This window comes from Rhinolophus sinicus, chromosome 14, assembly GCF_057876585.1.
Source record: "Rhinolophus sinicus isolate RSI-liver-muscle chromosome 14, RSI-T2T, whole genome shotgun sequence".
Classification (NCBI taxonomy): domain Eukaryota; kingdom Metazoa; phylum Chordata; class Mammalia; order Chiroptera; family Rhinolophidae; genus Rhinolophus; species Rhinolophus sinicus.
The window spans coordinates 18,044,986-18,060,205 of record NC_142514.1 but is presented as its reverse complement, the minus strand read 5'-3'; the positions used below and the strand labels follow the sequence as shown (position 1 = coordinate 18,060,205).

General features: G+C 47.2%; 1 protein-coding gene across 1 annotated transcript; it reads right to left on the bottom strand.

Annotated features, from left to right (window-relative positions):
* Positions 1-3,469: 3,469 nt before the first annotated feature.
* Positions 3,470-14,775, bottom strand: LIN28A (lin-28 RNA binding posttranscriptional regulator A). Its single transcript, XM_088789927.1, has 4 exons — positions 14,745-14,775; positions 14,094-14,278; positions 4,341-4,525; positions 3,470-3,686 (listed from the first exon to the last, which is right to left on the bottom strand). The coding sequence occupies exons 1-4, from the start codon at positions 14,773-14,775 to the stop codon at positions 3,470-3,472; spliced, it is 618 nt and encodes a 205-aa protein (XP_088646053.1).
* Positions 14,776-15,220: the final 445 nt, after the last annotated feature.

Genomic DNA, 15,220 nt, shown 5'->3' with positions numbered 1-15,220 from the left:
ACTCACCAATGAATGGTCTTAAGCTTTCCCATCCTTCCTGCTTTGCATCCTGGGAAGCAAGCTTCATCCTAGCTGGCTTCCAATGGTGAGCTTTAAGACTGATTAAAGCCCCTGGAGTGGATGTATGAAACTCCTTACCCTTGTTTTGCTAATGTTTCTGTGCACTTTGTGTAATAATGGTATGCCTCCAAGCAAGTTTTTTTTCCTCCTTTTTATTAATAAATTCTCCTTCCTTTAGGGGGAGCTATATGTTTAAAAATACAATGTTCGTTAGCAGGCTAGCAAACTTGGACTCAAAATGTTAATGTGTTTATAGCCGCCAATGTATCTCCTCTGGCCTCAATTTCCCCAGTTCTACATGTTTCCCTCCCTGGGGTGCTGCAGGGGGTTAATTAATTAAGATTTGTAAAGGGCTTTGAGGAGCTAGGGACAAAGTATTAGTGTCTCATGCCCCAAGGCATGGCCCCATCCTTTCATCCCAGCCAGTGGCACAGGCAACCCCATTCTTATGCATGCCAAGCTCCTAATCCCCTCTTGAATGTGGCAGCTTCCAAGGAAAAGGACAAGAGGCCTTAACTAGAAACAAAAATCCACTGTAATGAGGTGCTAAGGACTGAACTTTCAAGATTCATTCCTAACAAAATGGCTGAACAGAAAACTTAATAGTTCTTCTGTGACTTCTAAGTCCCAGTCCAAAAAGGTGGGAATTATGGGAGGAGAAAAGTACACTAAATATCTAACAAGGAGATGACAGTTTCAGTATGAATAAGTATTTATTTTATTTTCCCAGGGAAGAGAGGAAGGGAAAGGGTCAGCATGTGTGTTACAAAATGATAACAAATGGAAGTACCCGGCACAGCAAAACCAACCATCAAATAAACAGTCCCCTGTGATGGGGGTTACCAGAGCCCAAGGGGGCTCAGTCTCCTGCAGCTCAGAAATGAGGGGAAGGGATCAGGGAAAGAACAGACAGGTACATGCTTTCCTCCCCTCCCTCCCTCCTTCCCTCCCTCCCCATAAATTCAAGATTTCACACAAAGCTTTGGTTTCTAGCAGTAAACATGGAGTTACATTCGTCCGTCTCCTATTAAACAATCTTGTGGCTACTTTGACATAAGTTTCTTGCACCTGCACAAAAGTTCCTGAGTGACTTGGATATACATTCATCTTCCCTTTCTTGGTCTCCCAACCCCACTTTCAAAATGGAAGGGTCCCCTCATTGCTTCTCTCTACCCTAGGGTTAGAGATTAAAGTAGGCTTGCTCTATCCAAATATAGCAATCTGAGTGTTTGGCATGAAACGCATATTAAGGAATGGTCTTGACTTGGGAGATTGGGAACAAGAGTTGGAGTATTCTTAGCTTATTCAGGGTTTTTGCACAAATCATTTAAGAGTTGGGGAGACACCCCACAAATTAAAAAGTGTACGTGTGGGTATGTGGGCTTTTTTTTGGCGGGAGTGGGGGTAGGAGATAGGGTAGGAGTCAAGTTGTTAGGACAAAAGATCTGGTCCAACATAGGAAATAGGGGAAGGAGAAACGAAAGGATGGTTAAAGACCCCCACTGCAAGAGGGATCCCCAAGTTTATGTTTCAGATCCTTTTTGCCTGGTGCAGAACCTTTTGTCAAAGATGCTTTGGCTATTTTTCTCATACAAAAAGAAGTTTGTAAACATAAAACCCCAAAAGAACATGAAGAAAGACCAACACATTATATTTACACAAACTAGGCCACCTAGCAATCACCAAATCAGCTACTCGTGAAGTCCTACAAAGCCCAGACAAATACAATAACTAGAGGGGGGCAGCAATTGGGGGAGACAAGAACCCAGGATGATTAGACACACATCACCCAATGCATTCTATTGCATTTGCCCCGTTTCAACACAGAGAGGTAGGTTTTCAGTGATCTCACAGCATGTAAATGAAACCCCCCCTTTCTTCTTTAGCTACCACGACACTATAATCACTGCTGTAGCAGGGCAGGACGCTGGCCCTGGGCAGGACGCTGGCCCTGGGCACCACAAAGAAGCCATCATTTATGGTCTCTCTGCAAGCCACGGAGGAAAGGCCCAGATTTTTTAAAGGTTAAGGAATTTAGTCCTTTCTTCATATATCCATCCCCAGGCAGCTCAAGATGGGTTCAGTTATCGTTCTTAAAACCTATCTTCACTAAATCATATTTTTCACAAAAACACGCGTACACTTTGTTGTGCATGGTAGGCCTAGTCCAATCCAATGAAGGATGGATCTGGTTATATAAAGCGAGTCCCAAACCCTGGGATTAGAGGTCTGGAACAGGAATCCTTTATTACACATATATAGACAACCCTCACCTATTCTGGGCTTCCCCTCAGCGCCTTTCACCTGGCCCAGCCTCTCCTAACCTCTGCACTGCCTATTCCTGTTCAGACCAATTTTCAACCTTCCAGTCGAAAATCAAGTCATGGGGCTACTCAGTTAAAACCTAGTCTTCCACGTTAAAGGGGGGGAGGAGGAGAATGTTCAAGAGGACACCATGGCGGAAAAGCCAGCTCTGGCAAAAATGAGGTAGTTCAATAGGATATACACTCCACATAGTTGTTCTCCCTGCTGGTAAAACAACAAAAAGTATTCCTGCTGTGCAGACCCGGAGCTGCTGCCCACTTATCCCTGAGATTGCTCATGTACCTGAGAACACAGTGCAGGAATGAGGGCCTTAGATTAAAATACACAAAAATACAAAACCAGAATATTTATATTACGAAAAAAAGTTAAAATGCACAAGATACGTCATTCGCACACAGCTAGTGCAGTTGGCATCCTGGAGAAATTGGGACCCAAGGTGCAGTTATCCAAGGGACCAAATAAATAAAGTTGTATTGGCCCAAAATGGGGTGGGAGTGAGCTTGCGAGCAGCAGGTCTGCAGCCATTCCCCCAACACCCCATTTGCCTGTCGTCACAACCCATCACTTGGGACAGTTCACAACACCCCATCTCAAGAGTGGGTTCTGAGACAAGATGTGGAAAAACCCTGCCTTACCCCTGAGAGATGACCCTCCACAGAATGTAGTCGTTGTGGGTTGGGTCCACCAATCTGGTCTCACGCTTAATCTTTTCACTCTGGCACGGGAAATATGACATAGCCTTCTTGAAAAGGAAGGCAACTTCCCTATCCAGGTCACTTGCAAAAGCTGGAGATTCTGGGGGTGGAGACTCAGATAAAGCATGCAGGGAGAGATTTCCCCCACAGCCCTCACATGCATTTGGATAGAGCATGGTTGGAGTTCCTTTGCCTCACCCCTTCCCCCCTGCCAAGAGGGAAGAGGAGGTGATGCTGTGAACCCCGGCCTGAGATACATGGCAGTGCCAGCTGCCCTCTACCCACCCTGTCCCCACTTTTCTCCGTTCTGCCGATTGATGCCTGCTCCTTGAAACTTCCTGATCACAAAAGGATAGCCCCACCCCCACCCCACCCCCACCCACTGTGGCTCAATTCTGGGCCTCTGGGAGCAGGGCAGGGCTATGGATCTCTTCTTCTTCCTCCCGAAAGTAGGCTGGCTTTCCTTGTGAGCTGGGGGCCTGCTGGGCTTTCAGCGGACACGAGGCCACCATATGGCTGATGCTCTGGCAGAAGTGGCACTTCTTGGGCTGGGGTGGCAGCTTGCATTCCTTGGCATGATGGTCTAGACCTCCACAGTTGTAGCACCTAATACAAAGCAAGATGGTAAAGTTGAGAAAGGAGTTAAGAGATCAGAAGCCTTTCTCCTACTGAGGACACCTGGGCTCTAGATGCTATCTTCCGTTTCATGTCAACTTGGAAATACTGAAGTGCCAAGAATGGAAATCACGGACCCCAACTGGGACTGCAATTTGGGGGATAGGTAAGATTCTACCATACCCTTAAAAAACTGTACCTGTCATTCATTAAAAATGTGGAAGAAATTAAGGGAGTCAGATTTTATGATCTGTTCAAGCACAGAGCTAAGATGAAAGGAACCAGCCATTTGGAGACCTGGTGAAGAAGCAACAGGTACAGATGCATACACCATCTCATCCCCACTGCTTACGTTCACATCCCTGGTCTCCTTTAGTTCTAAAATAATCACGTGAGGTTAGTGTCACTATTCCTCCATAGCTGGCGTTCACAGAACAAAATTACTTGTCAAGTAGAAGAGCTAGGTGCCCTCCCCACACACTGCCCTCTCCTGTCCCCCACATCTACAACACGTACCCCAACCACCCAGAAGTTGCCAGGGACCACAGGCTTCATTTCAGCTTTGGCAACCTAGTCCAAGAAGTGCGGCAAGATTGGGAGAGCTCTCCCATCCTCAGCCCATACAAGCCGCCTTCCAATCCATACCTGTCTCCCTTTGATCTGCGCTTCTGCATGTTCTTCCCTTTTGGCCGCCGCTCACTCCCAATACAGAACACCCCACCAGGGCCAGTGACGCGGATAGATTCCAGGCCCTTGGCGGACTTCTTAAAGGTGAACTCCACTGCCTCACCCTCCTTCAGGCTCCTGAAGCCCTCCATGTGCAGCTTACTCTGGGGATGGGAAACATGGTAGATTTTAATGTTATCCTCCATCATTACAATACCAAAAAACCCCATCCACGTATCCCTGTAATGTAGGAAGAACAAGTGTGGTAACACTTCCATTTATCAGAAAAAAGGCTGACTCTAAGAGTCACAAGCAGTCTACAGAACAAGTCTATATTCTGTTAACAAAGAACAATCATTATATAAACAGATGCCATTACATTTTCTCTTGTTTAAAGTTCTAAATAAAACAGAACAGAGGGGAAATTCTTACACATTACACTTATAAGAAACCAACAAATGTAAAAATCACAAAATATAAAACCACAGGCCTGTACACTTCAAAAATGCCAAGTTCATGAAAGACGAAACCTGGAGTAAACAAACTAAACAATTAAACGCATGATCCTGGATGGATCCTAGAACAGAAAAAAATATTAGGACAGTTACAATGAAATATTTAGAGATAAAGGGACTTGATCTCTTGATCTGCAATTTATGATTAAGAGAAAAAGAATAAGTCTATGTGAACAACACAAAAGAATGACAAAACAAATGGGACAAAGGGTTAAGACGTGATCATTCTGGGTAAAGGTTATATGGGAGTGTTTAATACTTGCAATGTCTTTTCAAGTTTGAAATTATATATAAAAAAAATGTTGCTGAAAGTTGAAGGAAAGACAGTATGACCCAAGCAGATGGATCAGATTATAAGGGAAAGTCCACTAGAACCAGGTAGATGTGGAGAAATCAATAGGTGAGGAAAATAATTCAGTAACTACTATTGAGAAAATTAGTTATCCATTTGGAAATAAAGCCAGAATTCTATACTTTGTTATCATATGTACATTCCAGAGGACTTATCTAAAAAAAAAAAAAACAAAAGGAAAAAAAAAAACCACCAAAACTATAAAAGACAGATGATTAGACTGATAAAACTACAAAAAGCTACTATAAATCAGTAAGAAAAAACAATCACAAAACAGAACATAAGTAGGTAATTTGTAGGACAGCATGACACATGTTCAATCTCACTGGTAAAAAAACAACCACCATGCAGCCATTAAAAAGAATGTCAAGTCTCTGCTTTATTCACAGCTACATTGTCACCTAAGTGATGCCTCACACATTTTTTGGATGGATTAACAAAGAGGTAGATTTTAATTATTTGACTTGGAAAAATGACCAGATTACATTATTAGAGGAAAAAAAGATTTAGAATGTGTGGAACAATCCCATTAAAACACTGTGTTGGTACCAAAATTTTAAAATACTGACACTTGTAAAGAAGAGGCTAGCAGCCTTCAAAAACAGCTGTTGAGTGGCAAAGCCAGTGTCAGAAGAAACCAGGGTTCCTGATTTGAAGGTCACAGCCCATTCCACCTTGACATTTACTGCACCAACAACACTTACTGGAGGTGACAGCCCCTCCCAGAACCTACCCAGAATAGACTTCATTAGTTTCCTTCATTATAGTAAGACATCCAAAGAGCTTGTCAAATGTCAAAAAGGTGGAGTCATCATAGAAAACAGAGTTCAGAGAAGCAAAAGGGATCACTGTGCATCTGGTCCTGATGCTCGAGGGACCATGAACAAGTCGCATGAGTATTTTATGCTGGTAAAGACTATTTCAAACTGGGACTTAGGTGAATCATGCTCTTTAGCCAGATGGGATCCCCAATTCCTCAACCATTTATATTTTTTGTTGCAATTTAGATGATATTGCTTAAGACAAAACTTCCACTGAGATAATTGATTAAGAGCACAGGCTCAGATGCCGGAAACATCCTGGTTCTACCAATCTCCGGCTGCATGACTTCGGCCATTCCTCTCTGGGTCTCAGATCCTTCAGAGAATGGGCCAATAGCAAGGTAAGGCTCTAACGAAGATTATGCGGGCATGCAAATATCAAGAATATGGGCTCAGTAAATATTTCCTATATTATTTTCTGTAGTGTTTCTCTACCTTTGGACTACTATAGAAATAGTCCAAAGGTTGGGGATCCTTTCGCTTCTTTTTATTCCCATAGGAACACCCAGGGGGAGACCCCCTTCCCAATGTTGATGTGAGGGCAGGGGTAGGGCATTAAAGCAGGCAATAAACACACTGCAGAAGGGTGCAAGCCCCCTCCCCCTTCCCTGTTGTGCAGTACCTATCTTGATCTAAAGTTAGATTTGATTTGTCTCTTGCTGAGCTGGGACAAGCGAGTCAGGAGATGCTAAAGGAGCTGAACCAAGGGCATTCTTGACCCAAGCAATACCAGCTTTTCGCATTTGCCTAGTGGGCTCTTAGGTTGGGACACCCCCAGATCTAGCTGTGATTTGGCACATAAGTGATTAAGAACAAAGATTTGGAGTCTGAGGGCCTGCTCCCCCCTTTCTGTGCTAACCTTCAAAATGGGAGTAAATACTAATTTTATGGTGGTGCTGTGAGGTTTTATGCACGAAAAGTAATTAACACATAGCCTGCCACACATTAAATCCTCAGTGAGTGGCAATTATCATCAACCTCCTCAGATGGTAACAGTGGGAACCAAGTGTCAAGAGACTCGGAATTTTAACTGGTTTCTATCACTAACTAGCAGTGGAAACTCAGAAAAATACCCCCTCTCTGAGATCCAGTTCACTGAGTACAACACTCTCCTTATCTATACCTCATAGGCTTACTGTGAGAACAAGAGGATCATATAAATGGGGAACAGTATGAAACTGTCTTGTCCTCTCAGGTCACCCATTCCATCACTGGAAGATTTGAGGTCTACGTAAGACTTTTCAAAGAGTAAAAAAAAACACACCAAAGACCACAAAACCCTGCAGGCACCTCACCATAACCAGTCAAGATTTAGCCTGGTGGTCTCCAGGGGTGGCTCTCTGCCCCCCACCCCACCCCTTCCTAAAACACATAGTTTGAATTCCTCTCTTATCAGATAGGTAATCAGCATGCAGCCCCACTGAGCCAGCCTTACAGGGCCTGCATCAGAAAGGAGCCAGAAATTCTTGCTACCACCCCCACCCCGCCCCCAGCCACACACAAAGCAGAGCCCCGCCCCTCTCCCCTTCCCCTCCAAAAAAGAAAAGGCTTTGGGGGGAGGGGCAAGGCTTGAGCTCCCCCAATAGAGCCCAGCCCCAGGAAACAAAGAGTTGACACTGGTTGGTTCTGGTGGTCAGATTCCTGGAGTTCCAAAGGCTACAGATTCCCCCAACCCCACCCCCCTTCACCACATTCATCAGTTCCTTCCTTCCTCTTCGCGATGGGGTTATGGTCACCGTGTAAAAAGTGGATAGATGGATAGAGACACCTTTCTTCCCCAGTCAGGCTTGTTAGGTCTGCCAAAGTCACCGCCAGCAGCCATCTTTCCTTCTCTTTGACTTGCCATCCCATGCTTCCAGGGGTGGAACTAAACAGGATTTGATCCCCTCCACTCCGATGCCTTCAGTCAAATCCTTTACAAAGGAACCCGAACTAGGGTTACTTATGCAGATAAATTATTTTAAAGGTGACGGGGGAGGCAGGCCTCCCATCTTCCTTTCCCAATTTGTTCAAGGAAGGAAGACGCAGCCTACCGTGGGGGGCCCACCGCATAAGAGAAGACGAAATTAAACAGAAAAGTTTCAGAAGGCTTTTTTTTTGGACGGCAGGGAAGGACTTCTGCTCCCTTCATACCTCACCACTGCCTAACCAATCTTCCCCCACATCAAGTACCCCCATTCCAGCATCAACATATGCCTTTTTAAGTTTAGAGATAGAAGAATGTGGAGTAAAAAGCTCACAGGAACCTCAGTTTCCCTCATCTTGCTCTATGAAAAGTTGGATAAACTCTGGTTCTTTGATCATTTGTGAAAGCAGAGGAACAGACTTAATGATAACGAAGTCCCTGCCAACTCTAAACAGCCCTTTTTTGTTACACTGCTCCTTTCTATATAAGTGGCAGAGTCACAGGGATCAAAGCTGGGGTTTCCGGCTTTTCTGCAACACCCAGGGCCATTCCAGCTCAAGGCTATCTAGTACATGTCTGTACCCTCAGTTCCAGATGCCCAGCAGTGCACACATTAGTGGAATAAACTAAGTTCTCTATGATCCAAAATTACTATTATTTACTAATGCTTACTATAAGCTAAGCAGTGTTTTAATCACTTTACATGTTGTAACACATGTAACTCTTACGCCAAGCCTGTGAGGTAGGCGTTTTTATGACCCTCATATTACAGCTGAGGTCATGGAGGCAGAAGGGTTAAGTACTTTGCCCAAATTCACAGTGACAGGCAGAGTTGGGCTGAACTAGCCCGACTCCAGTCACAGGACAGCTATGCAATAACACAAGTCACATAGACATTTTAAAACGTTCTCATAGCTACATTTAAAAAGTAAAAAAAAACGGTGAAATTAATTTTAATGACTCAATCCTGAGGTGTCCTGAAAGTAGAGGGTTTTGGTGGGGCTAGGAAACTAACCGGTTCTTCCAGAAGCAGTTGATTTGACAGGGAGGATGGGGAAAGAGATTTGTCCAGAACGCCCCACTGATGCCTGAGTTTGCCAGCAGATGGGGCTGCTCATCAGCCCGTCCACACAAAGGCAGTCAGAGAGAGAGTGGAGGAAGCAAGGAGCTGCGGGGTTCAGAACTGTGCACACAAGTGTTCATCTAGATTGATCTCCCCAGCTCCTTTGGGTAGACATCTCTGTTCTCAGGAAGATGGAGTTTCAAGGGGACTGAACTCTGATGAGGACCCACCCTGGGATGGGGTGCTTACTTCCCATCCTGCGTCCGCCCACCCACACACCCAAAGAGTGCAGGAGAGAGGCTCCTGGAGTTTTAAGCCAGAAACCCTGTTGTTCTAGTGTTTACAAAAGCCATTTACTTGGACTTTGGTTTCCTGTCTGAATTAAATTAACTCCAAGCTGAGATAATTTAAAATTAGTCTGTACTAATTATGTACTATTCTTGAAAATTTTCTCTTCCTCCTCCCCCAGCTCCTTTGACCTCCCAGACTTAACACAGAGCAATTACTATTCATGCCCGCAGAAAGAAGGGAGGGATGGAAGTTTTGCCCAGGGTAGTTTCTCCCCACACCCCCCAAATTACAAAACCCACAGAATTCCACAAGGATGGGGAGAGTTAAAGTTTGATTAGGAATGTACCAGGAACCACCTTACCCTGGGGAAAGTCACCGAATATCACTCATAGGCAAGTAGTAGTTTCACCAAATACAAAGTGTTAAGTTTCTCATAGTGAAAGCTTTGCCCAGGATGGTGGCACAGACTTCATTTGGGACATTGTCTAGAAAGCTTGTCTCCTCAGAAAAAAAAGGATCCAAGAAGACCCCATAATGCTCAAACTAACCCAGGTATTTCTCTACCAACTTCCTAAAAGTCAAAGTGATTCAGTCATTTTTTTTTAATCTGCTTTTTCCTATTAAGACAAAAATGGATTAACTAATGAATGGCCACCAAATGTGTGGCTTTCAGTCAGTCCATCCAGAAAGAGAGCTGCTGCCAGTTAACATTCCCCTCTCCATCTCCAGTCTTTTTTCTCTGGAGGAAAACCTCTACTGCCGAGGATTCCAGGATTCCAGTGTTCCCCGCACACTCCTCATTCCTCAAGGGCCCCTTCTTTACCTTCACTCCTTTAGCCCCCCAACTGAGTACTAGAAAACTAACCAGACAGCTAGCTAGTCCCTCTCTTTAAAGAGCTTACAGGTTGGTTAGGGGGGAGGGTAGAACAAGTACATCACTAACGACTAGATGTGAGATGAGTGATCAGAGGCACCAGCAAGGTTATAAACCAGGTGGGGAAGATCTCTACGTTCTCCCCTGCCCGGCCCTACTCGAAACCCAAGAGTCCTAACCTAGAGCCTGCCTGAGGTTGCTCTAGCCACTCGCACTCATATTTAAAAAAAAAAGGTCACGGGGCTTCAGCTGTTTCTACAGTTTCTCCGTATTGAAAGTTTTTTCTCCTAACCCAAGCTCGGTCCCTTGGTTAAACTAGGGCTCCTCTTTTGCCCCCAAGCCTTCTAATTCAGCATTTTAGCCAGAAAACCATTTTTAAAATATTTGGGTTCTGAAGAGTGGTGGGAGAAAGCAGGGAGCCTCGTTCGCACTTTCAAATCTTGGAGGTTTGGGAGTTGAGCCACAGTAAACACGGATTAAGTCAAAACTCTTTAAAATCACCATAGAGATTTCAGAGTCTCAGGAAATTGAGACAGTTCAACTCTCTTTCTTGCTCCAGCTTTCCCTGTATAACCGTGTTTTCGCGAGTAGGGTGCTTTTGCCTCCCAGGGAGCGTTTGGTTAATGTCTGGAGACATTTTTGGTTGTCACAACTAAAGGATGCCTGTAAAGAGGAATTATCCTGCTCCAAATAGCGCTGAGGTTAAGAAACTTTGATTTAAGGGCTAGCCATCTGCCATTATGACTCTTAAATTCCTCTACACCCAGGGATAGGCAGAGAGTTCAAGATCTGGAAGGCTGAGTGAAAGGATTATTAGAGAAATCCCTTTGCTTTATTTATTTATTTATTTTTTAAAGGCTAAGGGTGGGTTTTCTTTCCCACTTATCCACACCTGGGGGCATTAAGTGAGAGGGAGCATAGGAAACAGTAATGAACAGTATTGGGAACCAAATGGGCCCACGTGGGAAGGGAAAAGAAAATGTTAAATTGCTTTCCCCCTTCCTCTCTTCTTAGAAAGGGGTTCCCTGACCTCCTCCCCTGGCAGTTTTCTAGGGATGATTATCCTTCTCACCACCTGCACACAAGCAGCAGCCCAAGAAGGGAAGGTTTTTCTTCTTAAAGAGAAACTATCTTACCCTCTTCTCCACTTTGGGAACACTTTCCTCTCCTTGGACAATTTTTAGAGATCATCCTGCATCGACTTAATTCTTCTACTGTCGATTTCCAGAGAGTTATTTCGAATTTCTCAAGTGCAGGGACTGGGCTCACTAGTCTAACTTAATGCTATGGTAGGGTTTGAGGAGTAACCCTCACCCCAGCACTGTGCTACCAAGAGCTAACAGGTAAGGCTCCGTTCATTGTCCTCTGTGGCTGCTGGTCATTAACACATTCTTGATTCCTTATCCCAGCTCCCTCCCGGTAACTCAACTGTGGAATTTCCCTGGACATTCCAGAACCCTGAAGTCCAGATTATCTCCTGACTAACCCATCTGAAACAGTTTATGGGCTCCACTCCCCAAACCTAAAGGTCCCTGCTTGCCTCTATGTTAGCCAGTATTTCCAATTGCTTTCGATCCTAAGGTTAGGTACAGTGAGGCACAGATCAACTTGCTGTTGGGATTTGGTTATCACTGTGGGGGGTTCAGAACGAGCCACCCCAAGATGTGGTTCTATGGTACGTGGATTGTTTCATATAGATAAAGGCAAGTTTAGCTGGGGCCTCAAAAGAAACTTCTGCCCGTCTCTTAACTACCTAGAAGAACTTGAAGTAGGGACCTGGCTTACAATAAGAGATTATCAGAGATAACCTCTTTTAATCTACCTATAGAGCAGGACAATCTTCCATTTACTAAACATATGCTGTTATATTCCTGCAATAACCCTCTGAAGCCCCCAAAGCACCTTACCTCATCCCTAGCTAAGGATGTCTTATACACCCATGTTCTCTTCTATCTCTGAACCTCTTGAGCGTGTGGGGTATCTGTCTCATGTATGCGGAGTTCCCATACATATGTATGTATTAAATTTGGTTTTTCTCTCTTGCTAATCTAATGTCTATTTGATTATTAGACCAGCCTAAAGAAATCTTGAGGTTCAAGTTTCTTCCTCCCCCACATCACCAAGGAACCCCAGGTGATGAGAAGCTTCGTTCCCCTCAGCCCCTCCCTATTTAGCCACCTTAGGAATGGAGGAAAGAAAATGTTGGGTCTGACTTATTCCAAGTCTCCCAAAGTTGGGGAAGATGTCCAGTCCATCTCCAGACCAGGAGAGATTTTAATCTCTGTGATCAAATAAATGGGAGAGAGGGGGAGTTGGCCACCCTGCTAAGGAGGGCCATTCAAGGCTGGTTCCTGTAATAAAGTGATTTAATAGATCTAAAGAGGCCAATTCCCTTCTTTCTCCCAGAATTACTTCCTGTGGGTTATCATTCACATATGTAAATGAGACAGGAAAGGGGGCAAAGTCACCAGCCAGAACTAGTTGATGGAGGGGGTGAGACCGGGTGCAACTAGTGGGGTAGGTAGGGGAGCACCCTGCTGCAGACCATCCTGGCAGATGTTCAAGTAGCCCAGTGACACCAAGTCCCCAACACTAACTGTGGGGTTCGCCATCTTCTTGCACAATCTATCTCCCTGGTTTCCCCCACTCTAGGTCCTCACTGAGGGCCCCCAGCCAGTCCACCCAGCATCTCCCTTCACTACCCCTCCCCCTCCAGAATACCATCCCTCAGGCTCCAACCCTTAATCCCCACATCCTCCTTTCCCCTCCCCCATGGATTCTAAAGCCAACCTCCCCGAAGTAACCCCTCCCTGCCCGGCCTGGGTGCCAACCTACTTGGCCTGGGATTAGTAATTTTCTTCCCAGGCCCAACCCTAAAACTCCAACAGTGGAGGAAACACAGGCAGTGACTTCCTTTACGTGGTTGTTAAGGGTGGCTGGTGTCCCAGGACCACCGGAAGGCTTCCAAGACATTCAGGAAGGGGTGAGAGGTAAAAGGGAGGCCAGGGAAGAGGGAAACCTTGTCTTCTGGCTCCTTGTTTGAGGCCAGGAATGTTAGGACAGCAATGAATGGCTGTCTGGGCCATAAATGGCAAGCTGAGGAGAGTAGGTCCAGGGGCTAACCTCCCTCCACCCCCTGCCCTGCGACACTGAATTTCACCCCCACTGTGCTGCCTTGCTTTAACTGAGAACTTGGTGTTGCGACCTAACTCGTTCCCAGCCTGGCCCAGGAATCTAAGGCCTGCGCTCCTCAGGTTTTCCTTCCTGGGAGGAACTGGACAGCAGAAGCCCAGCCAACTGAGTGCCTGAGATCCGTCCCTTGGAGGAATTTCAAGCCCCCAAATAGATCCTTCAAGGATCTGCCAAACCCACATAGGCCCCAGGGCTTAAGTTTTGAGTTTCGGGTGACCACCTGGGTGAGGAGACCCGGCTGACCTCAGCTTTACCCTCGTTGGATCCCAGAGAGTTTTCCCTCCCTCTCCCGCCCCCCAGCTCCATTCACATGTTACAGAAAGGCGCTGGGCGCTCAGGGCCCTGCTATGGCCCAGCATGTGCTTCCCTGGCCGGCCTGCTCGCCCTCCCCCCAGCGGCAAGCACAATACAACCTTAGTTTCTGCCACATGGGGTCACCTCCCTGCCCCTGCCCCCTTTCCTAGGGGAAAGAGGTAACACACGTGGTAAGTCAGAGGGGTTCCCCGAAGCGGGTGGGAGGTGCTGATCAGCGGCTCTGCCCCACACTCTCCTCCCCTTGGAGTTAACGGGGGCCAGAACTGGGGTGCCACCACAAAGATGGGAACGCACAATGAGGGCTCTCGATCTCCCTCAATCCAATAGCCGAGTCCATCCGCCCACCCTTGGATGCGCGCGCCAACACCCCCTTCCCCGCCAAAGTTACCAGAATCGCTCTCACCTGGTGCACAAAGACATCCACCGGAGGATCGAGCGCGACCCCGGCGCGGGCAGTCATGGACAGGAAGCCGAACCCCATGCGCACGTTGAACCACTTGCAGATGCCGGCACCGTGCAGCAGCTGCGGCTCCTCTGCCGCCCGGGCCGCGTCCTCCGGCGCCTCTTCCGGCGCCTTGGCGCAGCCACCTGGAGATTGGGAGGGCGCTCAGCTGGGGGGCCACGGAATTGGAGGACCCTCTGAGGCCCGGCAGGGAGACCCGAGTGTCCAGCCCGCGGGTGGACACCCAAGAGGCTGCAACTACTAAGCAGCCGGCGATTAAGAGACCTGTCCCGGCTGCCTCCCGCGCTCCCCAAGCTTACGCTGAGAGGCCAGTGGTGCCCCGAAAGTTTTGCTCCTCTTCCCACAACACGTTGCCCGGGGACAGACCGCCGGACAGGCCCCTCCTCTTCTCTCCCCCAGCCCTCGTAGCCTTGGTGTGCACGCCGCTGGGACACCAGGGTTCTTTGCTCCACAGATGGCCCCCTGAAGCAGGAGGCCGCACAGACTTGGGGGCCTTCGGCCAGCCTGGGGGACACTTTCCCACCTCCCATTTATGTGGCTCCTGGGCGACCCTGCAGCTTAGGGTGTCCCCAATAAGTCCCGAGCTCGAACCTGCAAACTGCTGGTTTGACACAGAGCCCATGGTAGTCAGCTAAGCCCGCGGCCCGGGCCCCAGGTCGGGTGGCTGCTGGCCCCAGAGAAGTCGGGAGGCAAAGGGGTGGCTCGGAGAAGAGGCTGCTACATCTTCCCCAGCACAATAGCGGTGGGAGGGCCCACGGCTTTTCAAAGGCTCCCAAATTCTAAAAGACAATGACCCAACCCCCCGCGGGCAGCCCCCTCCCCTCGCCTCCCTCTTCTTTCCCCTCCCTTCCCCTCCGGCTCCAGCTCCTGCCCTCCCCCACTACTGCAGTCTCTGACACCTCTGGGGTGTCCCTTCTCAGAACCTTGAGGTTTGACACCCCCTCCCCACGAACACAACTGGAGATGGAGCCCGTCTTCCCTAGAAGTCTTGAGTACCCCTGGATTTGGGATCCTGCACTTTAAGGACTCATTGGGGGGTCCCCAAAGCAGCATACAGGTGGGGGGCT